The 19,130-nt window shown below is 43.0% G+C and overlaps 1 protein-coding gene across 1 annotated transcript in view; it reads right to left on the bottom strand.

The window, feature by feature from the left end:
• The window catches only part of Ptk2 (protein tyrosine kinase 2), a 226,562-nt gene that overhangs the window by 44,822 nt on the left and 162,610 nt on the right, over positions 1-19,130 (bottom strand). Inside the window, exons 19-23 of the mRNA XM_059247674.1 lie at positions 17,255-17,355; positions 15,220-15,335; positions 13,543-13,643; positions 10,984-11,073; positions 8,067-8,271 (exon numbers count right to left, since the gene is read on the bottom strand). Of these exons, the coding sequence (XP_059103657.1) occupies positions 8,067-8,271; positions 10,984-11,073; positions 13,543-13,643; positions 15,220-15,335; positions 17,255-17,355 (613 nt within the window). The remainder of the gene's footprint in view (positions 1-8,066; positions 8,272-10,983; positions 11,074-13,542; positions 13,644-15,219; positions 15,336-17,254; positions 17,356-19,130) is intronic.

The following is a 19,130-nucleotide window of genomic DNA, read 5'->3' as shown; positions in this document are numbered from 1 at the left end:
TGGAACTGGAAGATACAATATCTGAGATAGAATCTCAACAGGAGGTGAAGATTGGTAGGATAGAAATGACAGGAGTTAGGGAACTTGAAGAAATGAGAAGATGAAAGACAGGAAAAAAAGAATGGAGGAGAGGAAGGGAGAAGAGGAGACCACTGACAGCAGGAAAGGTGCTGGACCTGGACCTGAGGACACTATCAAGAGGTTTAGCCATCTGTGATGAGTCAGGCCTATAATCTCAGCACTTGGGAGGTTAAGGCAGGCAGGAAGAGCTCTTTGAGTTCAGGACCCTATAGTGAAGTCTATCTTATCTTAAAAGCAAAACCCACAAACAAGTGAGCAAAACAAATCAACCCAAATAACATGTAACTGGAATTAACAAAGGAGATGAGAGTGAAATGATACAGAAAAACATCCTTAGAAGATTTTCCATAGTATTTGTATGTACATGATGTTATATGTGGGCATGTGTGAAGAAGGCTAGAGGCAAATTCTGTGGAGTTGGTCCACTCCTCCTACCTTTATATGGGTTCCAAGATTGAACTCGGGTCTCTAGGCTTGCATGACAAGTTCCTACACTGGCTGAGGTATCCTGCCTGACCTAAAACAATGTATCTTAAGAAACAATGTGGGGGTAGGGGGAGAGATGGCTCAGTGAATAAAGAACTAGGACACCTCCCTCCCTCCCTCCCCCTTCCTCCCTCCCTCACACACACACACACACACACACACACACACACACACACACACATGAATACATACACATATATAGATGAATAACAGAGCATAATAGATTAAGGTGGTGGTAAACTAGCCTCTGCATTTCCTTTTTTCCTTTTGGTTTTTTGAGACAGGGTTTCTCTGTGTAGCCCAGGCTGGTCTCCAACTCACAGAGATCCACCTGCCTCTGCCTCTGCCTCCCAAGTGCTGGGATTAAAAGTGTGAGTCATCACTTCCTGGCCTGGCCTCTGCATTTTCATGAAGTCTGATTATTAACTCCACACAGACAATGAGGTGTTAAAGATGTATGTTACAATTCCCAGAGTGAACACTAGAAGCAAAACATAAACTTGAGAGAGGAGAGTGAAGGAGATGACGGCTTCAGAGGCCTATCTCCTCTGGCCACAGAGAATTTCTTTTCTGGTCAGGCTTCAGGATTTTCTTCTCCCTCCACACACCCTCATAGGTTCTCACCATGTAGACCAGGCAGGCCTCAAACTTGCAACCTTTCTGCCTCTACCCCAATGTGCTCAAATTACATGCTTGATTTTTCATATTCCTACATTCCTGTACTTGTACCATCTCTCCATCTAATTTAATTTCTCTACCTTGTTGGCAAGCTCAAGTATAGGAGAAATCACCTAGAGAAGACTCCAGTACTTCACTTTCCAGAAAGGAAGAAACACTAACTCTCGAGACAAAATCCAGTATATTTTATCAAGGCAAACTAAAGAGTATGAGGAGAAAGAAAACTGTGAAAGAACTATGGCAACCACAGGAGATCAGTTTGATGGCTTCGCTGGGGTTCACAAGATGGCTCAGGTGGTAGACAGCAAATGCAAGTCACAGCTGAGATCCCACTCCATCAGCCAGAGGTCTCCTGCTGCAAATTAGACAGGTAGCAGGTAGTGATCAGAGCAGAGATAAATATAGGAGAGATGGGGAAACTTGAGGATGGGTGTACTGTGGATGGGGCAATAAAACAGAGTTTTTGGAAGGTAAAGAAGGGCGAACCTTGATTCTGCCCTTTGGGAGTTGTGTAGTCTAAGACAAGTCACATGACTTCTAGGCCTCAGGCTCTTCAATGAGGGGTGAAAGTGTCTATCCTTTAGATGATTTGTGCAATCCAAGAAAGCAGTACCTGCAACATGGTCTGGAGTAGCGGTTTTCAACCTGTGGGTTACGAACCCTTTGGGAGTAGCACATCAGATATTCACATTATGATTCATAATAGCAGCAAAATTACAATTACAAAGTAACAACAAAATAATTCTATGGTGTGGGAGGGGTCCCCACAACACGAGGAACTGTATTAAAGGGTCGAAGGCTTAGAAAGGTGAGAACCACTCATCTGGAGCTATGGAAGTACTCAGAATGAAATACTATGAAATCCAAGTCTCATTGTCCTCAAACCACACACAAAGCCACAATAAGGGCAAATAACCAGGAAGAGAATCATTGTGACTATTTAGGTGTGGCAGAACCAATGGAGGGAAACAATTAGGTAAGATACATAATTTTTAGAGGAAACAATTTAAACTTTGTATGAAATTGCTGCTAAATCCAAATGGACTATTTACATTTCATTTCTGGGAAGGCTGAGGATACTGCAGGCATCTGAGGAGTTAAGAAGGGCTCAATGGGAAACAGACGACAGATTTTTCTTTTGGATAATAACTGGCCCCCAGATGATGGTACCAAGGAAGAACCTACTGGCATGAAGACTAAGGAAATGTTGGTGAGACACTGTCTTTGAAACTGGGAATTACTTTAAAAAGTGCACAGTACTTTCTACCATTAAGTCAATACAAGCACTAGATTCAAAGCTTGCCAAGTGAAACAAGTGGAGTACCACAAAGGGCTAGAACACTGCTTTAAGACATTGTGTATCTGGGCAGTGGTGGGGCACGTCTTTAATCCCAGCACTTGGGAGGCAGAGGCAGGTGGATTTCTGAGTTCGAGGCCAGCCTGGTCTACAGAGCGAGTTCCAGGACAGCCAGGGCTACACACAGAAACCCTGTCTCAACCCGCCCCCTCCATCCAAAAAAAAAAAAAAAAGACATTGTGTAGCTGTTCCAGTACCAGTAGCAAGAAAGGCTTGCCTTAAAATTATATTAAATTCTAACATTTGTACCTCGTAACTTTGGATCTGAAAAAAACTTTGCTGTTACTACTGCCTACCAGGCTGACACCGTGTTGTCTACACTTGCACAAGGAAGGTTTTGATAAATGTCTCATTTCATCCTAAAAAAAAAAAAAGTATCTGTGATCCTGCTCCTACAGAAAAACTAAGTGACTTGTCACAGCTTAAGTATTTATTGAAAATTTGCACCCTCACCCCTCTACCTTACCTCAATTAAGCTAGCACTATACAGCAGCCTCACAGGCCAAGTGAAGTTGGCAGTGAATTCCTGAGGTGTCTTGTGGGTATGACACCAAGACACAATATGGGAAAAACTTAAGATCTTTTTGCCTGCAGCCATCAGGCTAAGTTGCAGTCCAGACCAAAAAGACTCTTCCAAAAGAGCTGATAAAGCTGAGCGCAGAGTTGTACAACATAAAGCTACACAAAGACTCCAAAGCCCAACCGTAAGTCACAGACACAGCCCAAATCCCCAGTAGCCTCAAGCTGGAACCAAGGCTCTGGACAAAGTATGTCTTTAGAGTAGGCTCCCAGCCTGCATGAAGTCACTTCTGTAGACTCTCCTTTGTCATCAACATCCACATCTGTGCCCCATTGTCTGAGATTAATGGGGCTGGAGGAAGAAAATGTAGCATACTTAAGACTGCCAAGAAAACAAATAGCACACAGCAAACACCCTGAAAGTGGGGGATGCTGTCATGCCTTCTAACACTCACTATGCAAGACACGAGGAGCTCTGCAACATCTGCCTTCCTTTAACCTCAACATCAACTGAGTGCTCTCTGGTCTGAAAAGAAAGCACCTTAGCACCTGCTAGCCATGTGATATCAAGGTAGTAGGACTGCTTACACCAATGGCCTCTGATGGCCTCCTAGTTGCAGCCTATGCTCAGGTCAAGTTCCTAACTACAGTTTTCTGTTTGTTTGTTTGTTTGTGGGGAGGGGAGAAGTTGAGACAGGGTTTCTCTGTATAGTTCTGGCTGTCCTAGAACTCACTCTGTAGACCAGGCTGGCCTTAAACTCAGAGATCTACCTCCCTCTGCTTCCCGAGTGCTGGGATTAAAGTCTTAAGCCACCACCGCCCAGCCTAATTACAGTTTTAATCTTTTGGTTTACAAACTATCTGGACAATGCTGACTCCCTCGGCAAGGGCAGCAAGAACAGCTTGTGGCACAATGTTAAGGTAACACAAAGTGCTCAATAAGTGTCACTTTTTGATGCTGTGACTATGAAGTTCACTACAGATGCTCTTTTTGAAGAGCTCGGTGACAGACAGCGGCTCAGAACACACACACCTCCTTACTCAGTGGGTACTTGGTCTTCACAACACAGAAGTCCTGGTAAATTGTTTTACACATCACTTACAACATCTTACTTTGTGTGAATAGGAATTGCTCAAATAAGTGACAGTTTCCAAAGGTTAAAAAAACAGAACAAAACCTGAAAGAACTAATGCCACTAAAATCAAGTTCTGCTCACTGTTGGGAGCAGTACAGGTGGTATGTTCATTTTGAAAACTGTCAATATCAACCTGTGCAGAGCACACGTACATCCCAAGCTTGTGAGCATACACAGCATAGCCTCCTGTTCAAACACTGCTGTGTTCATGAGGTACTAGTCTTTCAGCCCCCAAATGAAAAGCATCCCAACTTCCACCATCAACAAGATGGTCAAATTAACAATGGTGCATTCATCATTCAAAAACAGGACTCTACACACCAGTAACAATGGTATGGGAGAGGGGACAAGACTACCAGAATACCACAGACGACCACACAGCTAAGCTTTAAGCACAAGAGGCCACCCATAAACCTTATGTGCTTATTGATTCCCTGAATATGAAGGTCAAAGCAGGCAGAAGCAGCCACTGCTAGAACAGAGGCAGGGAAGGGCAGCTCTGGGTGGTGCTCTAGACTGTGAATCTTTGGACACTTGTTCCCAGTCATGTCCAATTGTGAAAATGTACTGATCACTGTTCAACTCAGTGTTGGTGTGTTTACTCTATCAATAAAATCCAAGGGGTACATAGGAGCTATGGTACAAAGCTAGACTGGTAGTTTCGCTTGTCTATTGCCCTCACTATCTACAAAGGACTTGAGGAACTGGTTATGAGTCTAGCACACTGACAGATGCTGTTTATTATGTGGAACAGAGGCTTCATTCCAAGATGTCATTGCTAGGAAATACTCATTTTGAGCAGAAGCTCCAAAAGCTATTTATTATGGTTCCTTGGCACAGGAAGGATTTTTCCAATACAAATGTTTAATGCATATTATATCTGCCAGTCACAAAACAACAACAAAATGCTGGGAGCACATGAGAAATTTTACTGACCACATTAAAGCACTGCCATTGAGGAACTGTTCATACTTTATAGAAATGCCAACAACAGCTAATCTCATTCTGCATCTCCATGGGTTCACCCCATGAGCATGGAAAAGGACACAAAGAGGATAGCTTCCTTGGATCTCAGGGGCTCACTCAAGAAAGTCTAGCCAAGAAATCTTGCTAAGCCTTGGGCTAACAAGCACCCGCAGGTACCCTTTCTTAGCTCTCACAGTCACAGTGAATGCACAGGTCAGTTATGGACAATGCAGTGATGAATCTGCTCAAAGGGTTGCTTGAAAGTATTTGAGGGGCTAGATTTGGGCAACATGTTTGATTTCTCAGTGTAGCGAAGGGCTACCTGCTTCTTTAATAAAGCCTTAGATGTAATAAAAACGAAGCAAACTTCAACAACAGAACTTATTTAATTATTGTGGCACATTGCTCATGGAAAATACAAGCAATAAACTGTATTATAAAGTACACACTATAAATGCTTTATGTTGGCCATACTATAAATGTTCCAAAGGTGAAGTCCAACTCGACTGCAGATGTGTTCACTGCATACAAGATAGCCATGGCTACAGTAGAAGCACGTGTGCACTGTGCTCCTGGCGGAAGGTGAGTATGACGATCCCTGTCCTCAAGGAGCCTCAGTCTAGTAGGAAGGAGACATACTAGACTGTGAGCTCCTCGAGGGCAGGAAAGCGCTCCATCATCTGTGCCCCATGCCCAGCATCTGAGCAGTGCAGGTGCAGCTGGCTGGAGCATGGCTAACCCAAGAGAGCTACGAGGACTTGAAGAACAGGCTGAGAAGTCACAGAAGGGCCAGGGACAGAAGCCAAGAAAAAAGAGAGGGTTCTGCAGGTAGAGGAGACATTTCATGTTTATAGAGAATTTGGCCTTGGTGAGAGGAAGGGATCAAGAAAGATATTCTCAGGCCCTAAACGTATCCTTTCAGCTTTTGCCTGGATACAAAAGGTCACAAGAAGTCAGTAGAAGGTGCTTGAGCAGCAGTATTACTTTCCTAGAAAGCTATACTAAGCCATTTAGTACCAGATAGATAAAAAGAAGCTGAGGGCATGGGACAGAAGCTGGCTTAGAGAAGGCACAGCTCTGTTTCTTGGACAGTACGATGTCTTGTAGGCAACTTACAGTGGAAATATGGGACTTGTGAGAAGCAGGACAAGCCTAAAGCTATAGACAGAGGGGGAGGCAGAGTCTATGAGTAGACCAGACAGTGGGAAATAGTACAGACAGTACAGAGGAGGTGGGGCAGGGAACTGGCCAGGCTAAGTACAGGAGGTAGAATATCATACTGTAAGGAAAGGAGACAGTGGGTAGTCAGAAGGCAGAAACATCAGGCTAGTAAAGTCAGCAAAGAAGTGGGTACAGAGAGGGCAATGGATCTCCCACCAGAAAGCGGAAGATTTCAAGACCAGGATCTGTCAAGATTGAAGAGAAGTTGAGCAAAAAGCAACCAGCCAAACAAACACAACTGTTGAGCAAAGCAGCTGTAACAGTGACAACATAGACTACAACACAGTTACTCAGGGTTTAGGTGGAAGGAAACTCAGAAGGCGGTATAGAGCTGTCACAGGGTGGGAAACCATACCCAGGGCTGTGAGTTGAGGGGACTAAGACAGTAAGTGGTCTTGTGGAATGGGGCCTCACTGCACTAAATGAGCACAACTGCCACTATTTCTTCAGTGGGCTACTGAGCTCTCTAGGTTGAGGATAAAAATGTTCTTGGCAAACATTGCTCACTGTATAAACTGCCTACTTCTCCTACGGGGCCTGACCTCCTTGACACACTCCCACAAGGAGCCTCCCTCAAAGACTGAACTTCTAAGGACCTACAGCAGTGGCAAAGAAGGTAGTTAGATGAACACTCTGGCCTATGATAGTTGGAGATGTTTTTGAAAAAAATACAGCAAGTAAATAAAGAACTCAAACTCAGGGAAGTCCCCTAAATGTGAGAGAAGGTGACAGCACATACTAAGCCAAAGTGCTATTTGTGTGGTCAAGCTGCACATACATGCAAATTATATTAAACCACAGTCTTATCAAAGTGCTAGCTCCAAACGAACAGACTCAACAAACTTCTTTCTCAGTCACTCAGTGCCCAGTTCTAACCCCAGCACCGAGCTGTAGAAATGAGTAGGACATGGTGAGTCATGCTAGGGACACAGACACGCCATCAGGTAGTCAGTCTGCAGATGCTTCTTTGAGGTAGTCTCAGCACAAATCTGGTTACTGTGTGAGTTTCCAGGGGCCTGGAAACTCCTAGAGACCTGATGCCTACCAGCTCCTGGCACAGAATTCCTGAACAAACAATAGATGTTTTAAATACAGCAGCAGAAGATCTCAAAGGTGTCAAAGTAAGAGCTCTCTCTTGGGGAGGTGGGGTTGGTGACGGAGGTTTATTGGAGGAAGGAACATCTCAGCTAGATTCTGAAGACTGAACAGGAGGTAATCAAGTAGCAAAGGGAGACCAAGAATACAGCATGTGAAAAGGTCTTGAGCCACAGCAGGAGAATTATAAAACAGTCAGAAGTAGCTGGTGCACAAAGTGCCAGGGAGGGATTGTGTGAGAAGAGATTGGAGATGCAAGTTGGGTCAAAATAATGACAGGTTTGATAAAGCCTTGCTAAGTCAGAAGCTAGGGGAAAGAATTGAACTGTAATCAGAGCTTCAGTAAGAACTGAAGATCTAACTCACTAACAGCTCTAGTAAATTAACAAGACATACAAATCAAATCCCAAAGTATCTGTGTCCAGAAGCAGTAGTTCCAACTTAGATACAACCATCTCAGAGCTATGATGCAGAGGAGGAGAAGCAACAACCTGCCCCCACCCCGGCCCTCGCCGCCCCACTCCTACCTGAGCTGAGCTTTAAGTTCAGTAAACCTGGGCCGCCTGCTGGGGTCATAGGCCCAGCATTTCGTCATAAGGCTGTAGAGGGTGGGAGGACAATTTGGAGGCATTGGTAATCTTTCCCCATTCTCAATTCGACCGATCACATCATTGTTCTTCACTCCTTGAAAAGGCTTCACGCCATGCATCAGTATCTCCCACATACACACACCTGTGGAGTGGGAACGAAAACAGTGCAGTGAGCTCAGCACCCAAAGAGAAAGGTCCAGGCTAAAGGGACCAGTTAGGCAGCTCGCAGATCTGGGCAACTCGCCTAAAAGATGGTGGCATTCAGTCAGTGCCCAAACATAGGAGGGATAGCAACTAGTTCATATGACATGAAGAACAACATAAGAGTCAGAACTTTCTCAGTGGCTTATTTCTGAAAATTCTGGATTAGCAAGTAGTCCACCAGCTACTGTACTATAAAAACCAACCAACCAAACAAAAAACAAAACAAAACAAAACAAAACAAAAAAACCCCACAGAAAACAAAAAACAAACCTCTGATTTTTTTAGACCTGCCTCACCACCAACTTAGGACCATACTGATTTTAACTACAGTCACTTAACAAAGAAGTCCTATGTTTAAGTCTTGAGCTCAAGAAAGCTTAGATTCCTCACCAAGGTGCAAATGGGTATTATCATCTTGTTTACACAACATCATCTCATCTAAAGGCCATGACTAGACCTCAGAAGGTGCACCTACTCTCTAACCCTGGGAATCAAGATGATGATCTTTTTATTCACCAAAGAACTTATCTTCTAAACAAGTGAACAAACCTAACAGCACTGACACTAACAATGGTGGCATGAGATATCGACATAATACAGGGGAGTGGGGTGCAGGTCTTTTCTTAGCATCCCACCAATGTCACTCTGTATTCTAGTCCTCCTGACATCTTGTACCTTCTGGATAGGCCAATTCTAAGGAGCCTTCCCTGTGTCTCACCCAGGGAAGTTATGATTCTTTTACATCTACTTCTATGATCAAGCACATGTTTACAAATGATGCCCTGGGAGGAGGGCACAGACTGGGCAGAGTGAAGTTGGTCTCTAAGGAGGCAAGTAATATTATGTGTTCACTGTAACCAGATTCTGAAATTGGCCCCAAATTTAGTTCACAGAAATAAAGTTCTAAAGAGTCCCTGACAAAAATAACATGCTGCTACAGAGTTGTTCCTCACTGGGGACCAAGACAATATTATCAGCAAGTTCCAGGACAGTCGGGGCTATACACTCGAAAAACCAAACTCCAAAATAGCTAAAAAACAAATCTATGGGGGCTGAAGAGATGGCTCAGAGGTTAAGAGCACCGACTGCTCTTTCAGAGGTCCTGAGTTCAATTCCGGAAAAACCAAAAATCCCAAATAGCTAAAAAACAAATCAATAGGGGCTGGAGAGATGGCTCAGAGGTTAAGAGCACCGACTGCTCTTTCAGGTCCTAAGTTCAATTCCCAACACCCACATGGTGGCTCACAACCATCTGTAAAGAGATCTGGCTCCCTCTTCTGTGTACGTAATAAATAAATAGATCTTTAAAAAACAAAAAACAAATCTATGATGCCACTGATTATAAATAGTAAACACTACTGTTTTATATGACAAAATGGAAAAACACTGCCAGTGAAGCTATGCAATAATCTTTTCTTACTATTTAGATTTTATTCTTACCAAAAGAACGCTTTAAAAACAATCATACATTGAAAGTAACAATACAACTTAAACTGACAAAGTCTACATGAAGACAAAAAGTATAGCTGCATTAAAATGTCCTGCCGGGCAGTAGTGGTGCACACCTTTAATCCCAGCACGTGGGAGGCAGAGCCAGGCAGATCTCTATGAGTTTGAGGCCAGCCTGGTCTACAGATCGAGATCCAGGATAGGCACCAAAACTACACAGAGAAACCCTGTTTTGAAAAACTAAAAACTAAAAAGTCCCAATGAATACCAACTCTAAAATCTTAAGATATTCCAAAAATGCTAAAATGTGCAGTTAAATTATGAAGCAGAGTGCCCTGAGAAGATGAGCATCTTGCCTTGTGGTTTGCACAGCCAAGTCCAACTTGTACCTGCAACTGACTGGACCCAGAGCCTTGCTAACCCTGCCGAAGAACTAAATGGATTCACAGCAATAGCATTGAGACAGAAGAAGTAAGAACACTTATTTGATATCTATGACTTTAATTTTCTTTATAAAAGTTTAATAAACTTAATTATATTTCTCCTCTAGAGCAGTTTTACACTTTACAGACTACCCACAAGAGCCACAGGGGAGTATCAGTGACAAAAGGAAAAGCAGAGTACAGAGAGACAGCTGCTATGTGAAGCTTCCTGAAAAGGGGTACATTAAGTTAGATGGGGTCCAGCTGGAGAAGAGGGTGCAAGAATGAGGTGTTCCTGGCAGAAAGACCAACATCAGGAAAGATGGTTCCGGAGACAGTAAGAAGAGTCAGTCACTAAAATCACACACAGTGGTAAGCAGACCACACTTTCAATACAATACAGCCCACAGAGCAAGGAGGGAGGGTGTGTGTTTAAAGGCCAAGTCACAGGAGACGAAGGGCCAGCTCCTAAGTCTGGAGACAGGCAGCTTCCGGGCAGGAGACCGAATCTGTACAGATGCTCTGGGCCAGCAGTGTCTCCCAGAGCCAGAAGAACCTGCATGCTGGGAACAGTAGGAGAGCATGACAGAGAATAGGAAGAGGGAAACAAGCAGCTGTTCCTTCTGAGGAAGGCAGAGAAGAGCAGGGGCATGACAAGAGACCATACTGATCACAGGGGATGCAACAGCATCCGACGAAAGAGATGCTCATTCTGAAGAGATGATGCTAGCTTTATTTTGCACAATATAGCAAAGTTTATTTAAAAAAAAAATACTCACCAAACATCCACACGTCACTAGCTGAGGTAAAACGTCGAAAATTGATTGACTCTGGAGCCATCCATTTAATAGGCAATTTTCCTTTGGAAGCTAGAAGATTAATTTTAGAAAATGAATTTTCTTTGTTAGCTGCTTGAGTACCTAACAGAGCTAGGCAAGATTTTCAGCATCAAAATAAAAAAGCATCAGCTCTGACCCATAGGCATCCATTTCTTTGGGAGACTGACTCATTTACTTGGAGCTTTGAGAGTTGAGAAGTGGCTAGCATGGGGTAGGGACAGAAAACTTGAATGCCTTTCCCCTCTTCATTTGAGGAAGAATCTGTGAATGGTGGTAACAACACACAGCCCATTACACAGGGCTTCATAGTATACTGGAGTTCATTCACCTGCAGTTGGGATCCTTGCTCTACAAATGCCCCATGTAAAGAATATACATTCCACTCCTGCTGGGCAAATTATGCTCTTCCAAGCTAGCCCAGATACAGACCCTGTGCTCCCAGGAAATACATATAAACACATCTTGTAGAGATTAAACCTTAAATCCTAAAATAAATCATGTTCAGGGGTTCTATTCTTTATAAAGAGGGCTCCAACCCACTGCCTGGGGTTACTCTACTAACAGAAGCTGGAGTTATGCTCTGCCTCCTGACCAAGTCCTCTAGCTCAGAAAGAACTCAGACCTCAGATGGAAATGTACAGCCTGGGAAAGCTCAAAGGTTTTACTGCCCTGTGCATGCCATGAATGTCTACAAAATCATCGCAAGGACTAATGTGGAGTTATAAACTTTAGCAAAGAGGTGAATGAACAAAGCTGGAATCAATAGAGGATCAGGATTGATGACACCTTCATCAATATGTGCAGAGCAGGAAGAAGCAATGGATGAAAAACAAATGTATCAAAGCAACCCTGAAAACATTCTTTCCTATGAGAGGTGAGGCACAACCTCACTAATTCTCCAGCTGCTGAGTTGAACACAGAGTACCTTTCCTCAAGGGACTCTCACTCCTGAAGGCAGGCAAAGAAGCATAGTCAGATGTGGTACCAGGAGTAACAGATAAAGAATAGGCCAACTGTCCCATAAAGAGAGGAGAAACATGGTGGGGAGCACAGGACGGGCTGAGCACAGAGCAGGTAGGAACAAGCACAAGCTCTAAATGCCTTCCTCTGTAAGCAGCAAGCCTCTCTGTAGACCTTCAATTCTCAGAAAGGGAGCATTTTGAGAAGTCCCAAATCTTTAGGGGTTATATACACTGACCATTCTAAGAAATTTATATGGATTTGACAGCTAACTATCTTAAATGTTCAAATGATGTAAAATCTTGGTCCTCATACAAAGGAACTTGGAATTTAGTTTTATAGTGAAATTTTAGGACTCAGACTAGTTAAGACTTGAACTGGACATGAAACGTATTTCAAAATAGTGAAAAATGTAGTTTAAAATCACCAAACTACTTTCTTATGTTAAAGGATCACTGTCAAAATACAAACAGTTCACGATGTGCCAGGTCTACTTAGTAGAGAACTCTAATCTGAACTGAAGGGAGTTGGGGTTAGTGAGAGCTGGGAATCAGACCAGGGCCTCCCATATGCTAGGGAGGCAGCCCATCACTGAGCTGCATTAGCATTTGAGGTTTGGTGTGAACCCATGTCTTATTTCTCTGGCATCACTGCCCATGAGGCAACTGCTGTGTCATACTGGGAGCTGTATGATAAGTTCTACACCTTTTCATTCTTGTCAGCAAGTTATGAATAATGAGTTTCTCTACATCTGTGTCTCCACTAGGTATTGGTACTACTTTTTCTTTTAGCAATTCTGATGAGTGTGCAGTCCTATCTCATGGAGCTTGAACTTTCATTTTCCTAGTGGTTAAGACCACGAACAATCTTTGTGTACTCACCTGCCATCCATCTAGTCTCTCCAGTCTACTATGTATACTCAGAGTTTTGATCAGGTTCGAAATGCCTTGTTTACATTTTAGAGCTCTTCCTATTTTCTGGAGACTAGTATTTGTCACACATATGCATAGCAAATATTTTCTCCTGCTCTGTACTTTGTCATTCATCCTTTACAGAACAAATACGGTAAATTTCTTGATCTACCAAGTTTATCTTTTAATACACCTTGTTTTCGATGGCATGTCTATAGGCCTCAGCTTAACTCCAGATCCCAGAGGGTTACTAGGTTGTTTCTTCTAAATTTATAGTTGCATGCCTTCATAACTAAGTCTTAGGCTGTTTTGAGTTATTTTGAGGTGAGGTCTGGGTTAAGATTGTCCAAAAGTTCCAAGCCCCACTGTCTTGACAAGGCCATCCTTCCTCTACTAAACTGGCCTTGGACTTCAGGAAAACACATTCTGACACACCTTGCATTAGAATCTTGGTGTGTTTGTTTATACCTGTAATTCCAGCATTTGGGAAGCTGAAGCACAGGATTACAACGTGAGACCAGTCCACGCTACAAAATGAGACCCTGTCAAAAAACCAACTCTCCCCAAAACAAAATCCAAAAATCAACCATTCATAGCCTATTTCCCAGTAGTTACCCTTGTCTCTCACCTTTATAGTAAGTACTGTCTTCCATATATCGGGATAATCCAAAGTCTCCTAATTTTACACAATCATTTGAGGACACCAGAACATTTCGAGCAGCAATGTCCCTGATAAAGAAAAATTGGGGACAGTAAGCACAGCAACAACAAATGCCATCAACTCATGATTATTACATACAGATGTATAGGTAGGTTATTTGGAAAGATGGCTTATACACAACATGAAGAGATTCATAAATTGTTGCACTTCTTATGTATTTCTTCTAGAGGATATTTATAAGAATGAGTTGATGATCTTTATGAATAATGACAAAAAATATTTTCTCAAACACTGAAAATACTCATCACTTTGATAAACTCACACAGTGATGGCATTATACTGACAAGCAGTAGATACATGGTCAGCATAACTGAAGATCTCCATAAACAGAATTCCCTGCAAGCATTTTTTCTGAATAATTTTTATGATGCAATCTGCTGTAATACTGGACATCAAAACAGTAACTCTGCTGTGATCCTTAGAAAACACATTATAGGGACTTTCACTTGTGTTCCAACCCAAAGCTGCAAATTCTAAGTAGCATTCTGAAGAATGATAACAAATGTCACTCACAATATTTAAGCATTCTGCAAAGTCTCAGGTCTGTTTTGGGGCCACTTCCACACATTTACTGTTTCATAAGCACAGGCTCTGGATTATGTTTGGGGAAGGAACAAATATCTTGAAAGCATAATACAAGAAAAGGGACAGAGGGAGTACTTGCAGGGGCAGGCTGAGACAGTCTCACTGCAGCCTGGGCTGGCCTAGAATCCACTCAACTCCCCTAGCATCAACCTCTCAGGTGCTGGGATTAAATGTGAGAGCCACCATGCCTGGCTAATAAAATCTTTTGTCTGCTAACAATCCATGGCCCTTCCCCTGTGAAAGGACATAATACTTGACTTCCCCTCCACCATCCCCTCAAAACAGTTTCACTAAGTAGATTAGGCTGGCCTTGAACTCACAGAGGTAGAGGCTCCCAAGTACTCAGATTAAAGGCATGCAACACCCAGGCTGGCTCAACATCATCACTTTTTTTATGAGGGGTGGAGGTGGGGTTCGAGACAGGGTTTCTTTGTGTAGCCTTGGTTGACCTACAATTAGCTCTACAGACCAGGGTGGCCTCAAATTCCTAAGAGATTTGCCTGCTTTTGCCTCCCAAGTGCTGGGATAAAGGCATATGCCACCACCACCCAGCAGCACCATGACTTTTTAATGACTGAAGAGTAGGCGTAAATGACATATAAACATCTTGTATGGGGTGCAGAAAGTAACTTCCTTCCTTGTTTCTCATTGTTAACCATTTGGTGCTGAAATGGCCTCCACTGGCACATGTGTTTGAACACCTGGCTCCCAGCTGATGGTGGTATTGTTTGGGGAGTTTGTGGAACTTTTGGAGATGGGACCTAACTGGCAGAAGATCACTAAGGCAGGCCTTGGTTGGTTGGTCCCAGGCTAGTTCCTGACACTACAGACAACGGCTTCTACTGCCATTCCTTCCCCACAACAATGGCCAGGAAACCAGGAGCCCAAATAAATCCTTCCTTCCTGAAGTTGTTTCTGTCAGGGATAAGTAAAGTTAATACACTCTAGAACTGCTTACCCCCATGAGTAGGCAATGCAGCAGCTTCATGAATGCCTTACCTGTGAACAAATCTTTTGCTCTCCAGATACGCGAGTGCTGTACTAAGTTGATAGGCATATAGGATCAAAGATGCCAGATCCAAGCTGTATTTTCTTACTTGCAAAAATGACCTTAGCTTTTGAAACAATGGCCAAGACAAAAAAGAAGTAATCAGAGACAGAGTATAGCTATTAAGAGCACAAAAGATACACTCAACTACACTGTGAAGGTTCCCAAATAATTTTTTTTTTTTTAAATGAGACAGGGTCTTGCTATGTATGTAACCCTGGCTAGCCTGGAATTCTATGGGTAAACCTGGCTGGCCTCCAATTCATAGACATCACCCCGCCTCTGCCTCCTGAGTAGGATTAAAGGCATGTACCAACATGCCCAACTCTCTAAATGGATTGTATTATACTTTAGTTTTTCTTTGGTAACGATAAAACAATTATTATTCATTTGAAATTCATTTAGAATTTAGAATCTTTATGACTACAGACAAATTTCTGAAACACGTAAAAGATGGGCCTGAGGAAAAGAGAAAAGTATGCTGTAAAACACTGCTAAGCAGTAATACCCAGATAACGAAAGGACAGTTACTACTACAAGCACACGGTGGCTCCATCTGCCCCACTGCTTTGTGCTGTGCTTCAGGGAGTGTTTTAGGGTAAGACAGGCAGAGGAGGAGTCCACTTTCTTTCCTCACCCATGGTTTTGATACAGAAACCTATAATGGTGACACACTGGGTGTTTCTCCCACTGGGAGTCAGTCTCATCACTGACACCATTCATGAAGCTAGATGCTATAATACAGGATTTTATCAACACCCCAATTTCTAAAAAAAAAAAAAAAAAATCAGTAAATAAAAGGGAAGCATTTAGCAACAGTATTAGCAAACTCCTCAAAAGCAAAAGCATGAAAAAATACCTCCTGTAAACCAAAACCATACATTACCCTCCATCTGATTGGAACTACAGACAGAGAGAAGGGAAGGGGAAGATGTAAAATGAATGCTGGTTACCTCTCTGCCCAGTTAAGAGTTTGACTCAGGGGCTGGAGGGATGGCTCAGAGGTTAAGAACACTGGCTGCTCTTCCAGAGGTCCTGAGTTCAATCCCAGCAACTACATGGTGGCTCACAACCATCTATAATGAGATCTAGTGCCCTCTTCTGGCATGCAAGTAGAACATTGTATACTTAATAAATAAATCTTAGAGAGAGTGAGAGAGTGTTTGACTCAGGCCAAGTGGTGGTGGCATATGGTTTTAATCCCAGCACTTGGGAGGCAGAGGCAGACAGATCTCTGTGAGTTCGAGGCCATTGAGGCCAGGCTGATCTACAGGCTGGTCCAGGGCTCCACAAACAAACCCTGATCTGACTCAGCAACCCGGGTGGAGCTCAGGATCTGAGGATCTGCTTTTCTAACAAGCTTTCCATCCCACTGTATTCCAGGTGAAGGTGATGACTAAATTAGTTTCCATGTTTTGGAGAATGTCAAACAGGGCCAATGATACTCTGTTACTCATAGTTTTCACAGAAACTGAGTAGTAATAGGTGAGTCTGAAAAACTACAAGTGAATCCTCAAAAGGATTAGGAAGCTGGTTAGATGTAGCACTGTTTCTTTCATCCTCAAGTTACTGGGCTAGTTCTTCAGGCAAAGCCATAAGAGGAAAACTACCTGGTTATCTGCTGCCACCTGTTCCAATAACACACTTGGTGGGAAAGAAACTGCTGAGGAAGGAACCTTCTGGGAATGTAAAGGTGAAGATTTTATTTCATTTTATGCTGAAGATGGGGGTCTCATACTATATTGTCTGGATTGGCCTCAAATTCCTGGGGTCATGTGATCAACCCTCTTCAGAAAGGGGAGACTACAGATGTATTCCACCTGGCTCAGTTCAATAAAGAAGACATTTATACCACAGCTTCTGAATGAAAAGCATACATAATCCTCAATGATGTAACTTGTATATTTGTGTTATGTAACTGAGGGATATCACACAGCAGGTACAAGGCTGTTACCACCATGGCTAGACAGCCTGGGGTCTTGGTACCTCTCCAAGCGTGCACAACTCCATGATTATCCAGACGGGATTCTCTGTAATGACTCCAATCAGCTTCACGATGTGAGGATGGTCAAACTGACGCATTGTTACTGGGGGGAAAGTGGTCTCCAGTTAATCTCCTAGCTCACTTCACACATAAGGCTGAATCCATAAAAACTTTGTGCTCAATACCACAAGTCAATCCCGGTTGTATGTCAATGAAAGTTGGCATGAAAAAGGCACATGGCACTATCAGGGCACAAGATAAAACCCATTCTGGGGAGAAAATAAGGTGAAAGGGGGTTCTACACCCAACAGGCAACCACAGGGACTTCTATTTTGTGGTCTTGTTTACCAGAGTATAAATGGCTGCTCTCAGGGCCCTAAGAAGACCAGTTCCCACACAGCAGTGAGGAATTGTGTGAAAGAGAAACACTAGATGCTGTCTGGCTGCAGCACTTTTATCAGGAGGGACCCATGCCAAGTGATGTTCACAGAAATCATAGGGCTTGACCACCTGACTGAGCCCAAGAGGACCCAAAATGTACTGCACACACACACATACCTATGTATGGCCCATAACCATTCAGAATTTCTACAACTCTCTAGCGTCATAACAAAAGCTAAACTTAAGAGTTACAGAACTTCAAAACAACCTCCAAGTACAACCAGTTAAAGGCAACCAGTTCAGTGGCCATAGAAACAAAGGACTTCAGACTGCTAAAATGGAAAAAACAAAAGCAAAAACAAAAGGATGTCAAGCAAGGAAATACTGTAACAGCAAATGTATCTGTCTATGAGTCAGCATGCACATGTGAGTGCAGTTGCCCATAAAGGCCAGAAGAGGAAGACAGAGTCTCTGGAGCTGGACCTGCAGGTGGTTATGAACCATCTGATGTGGGTGCTGGGACTAAACCCAAGTCCTTTACAAGAACAGTAGTACACGTGTTTAACTTCTGAGCCATCTCTCCAGGTCCTGCTTGTTTATTTTTAACATGGAGAATGAAAACCTAAAGTATATCATTAAATTCTGTATTGTTAAATTCAGGTCACTGCTTAATCGCCCTGTCATCTTGTGATAAATCTCCAGGTACCAGGGTATCTGCTGTCACCTCTGGTTTGACATGATCATTACACACAGTTATCATGACTTTTGATTTCCTTTGAAATAATTAGTGCAGATAATATAGAGCACAGAATGAGAGGGTCTTGTAGTCACAGGAAACTGTCACACTGCACTAGACATCACAGGTTAATTCTAGCTTGTCATTTACGTATTGGACAGTAGATGAAGGACCAAGGGCTGCCACCTGCTTACAAAATAAACTCATTGCAAACTTGCCTGTCTGTGAATTCCTGTATGTACCTGTGTTTCTGCAGCATAGTGATAGGGCTGGAGAGTTTGGATGGAAGCTTCACTGTCATCAAGGCTGAAATCTTTACTATCTGGCTCACAACTGAAGTTTAACTACTCCTGGCCTGGGCCATGTCGCCCATCTTACTTACAGCCTGTTACAGTCTGAGTCAGTTATACTGCATCTGTCACATTCCCTGAAGAAGCAGTGAGCAACCCTTTCAAAGAAGGAAAGGGTCTTACTCTAATGTGGCTATTTCTACAGAAATATACAACTGAGTCCTACAGTGGTGATCTCCAAAATCACAGCACAGTAACTGCTTAGATACATGCACTTGTGAAAAAGAGATAATGCACAAAACCCTCTCTAAGGTAAGGCAGACAGGAAGCTAGGTCTGAAGACTGGCTGGTCTGGCATTCCTTGGCTTAGGTACTTGAGATAAAAGCCACTGGCCAGATCTCTTTTTATTCTCAAATCAGGGATTAAGGAATATGACTAAAGATACAGTGAACAGATGATATTACAGTGTG

Source organism: Peromyscus eremicus, chromosome 20, assembly GCF_949786415.1.
Source record: "Peromyscus eremicus chromosome 20, PerEre_H2_v1, whole genome shotgun sequence".
NCBI lineage: Eukaryota > Metazoa > Chordata > Mammalia > Rodentia > Cricetidae > Peromyscus > Peromyscus eremicus.
This window is presented reverse-complemented; position numbering and strand designations above follow the sequence as displayed.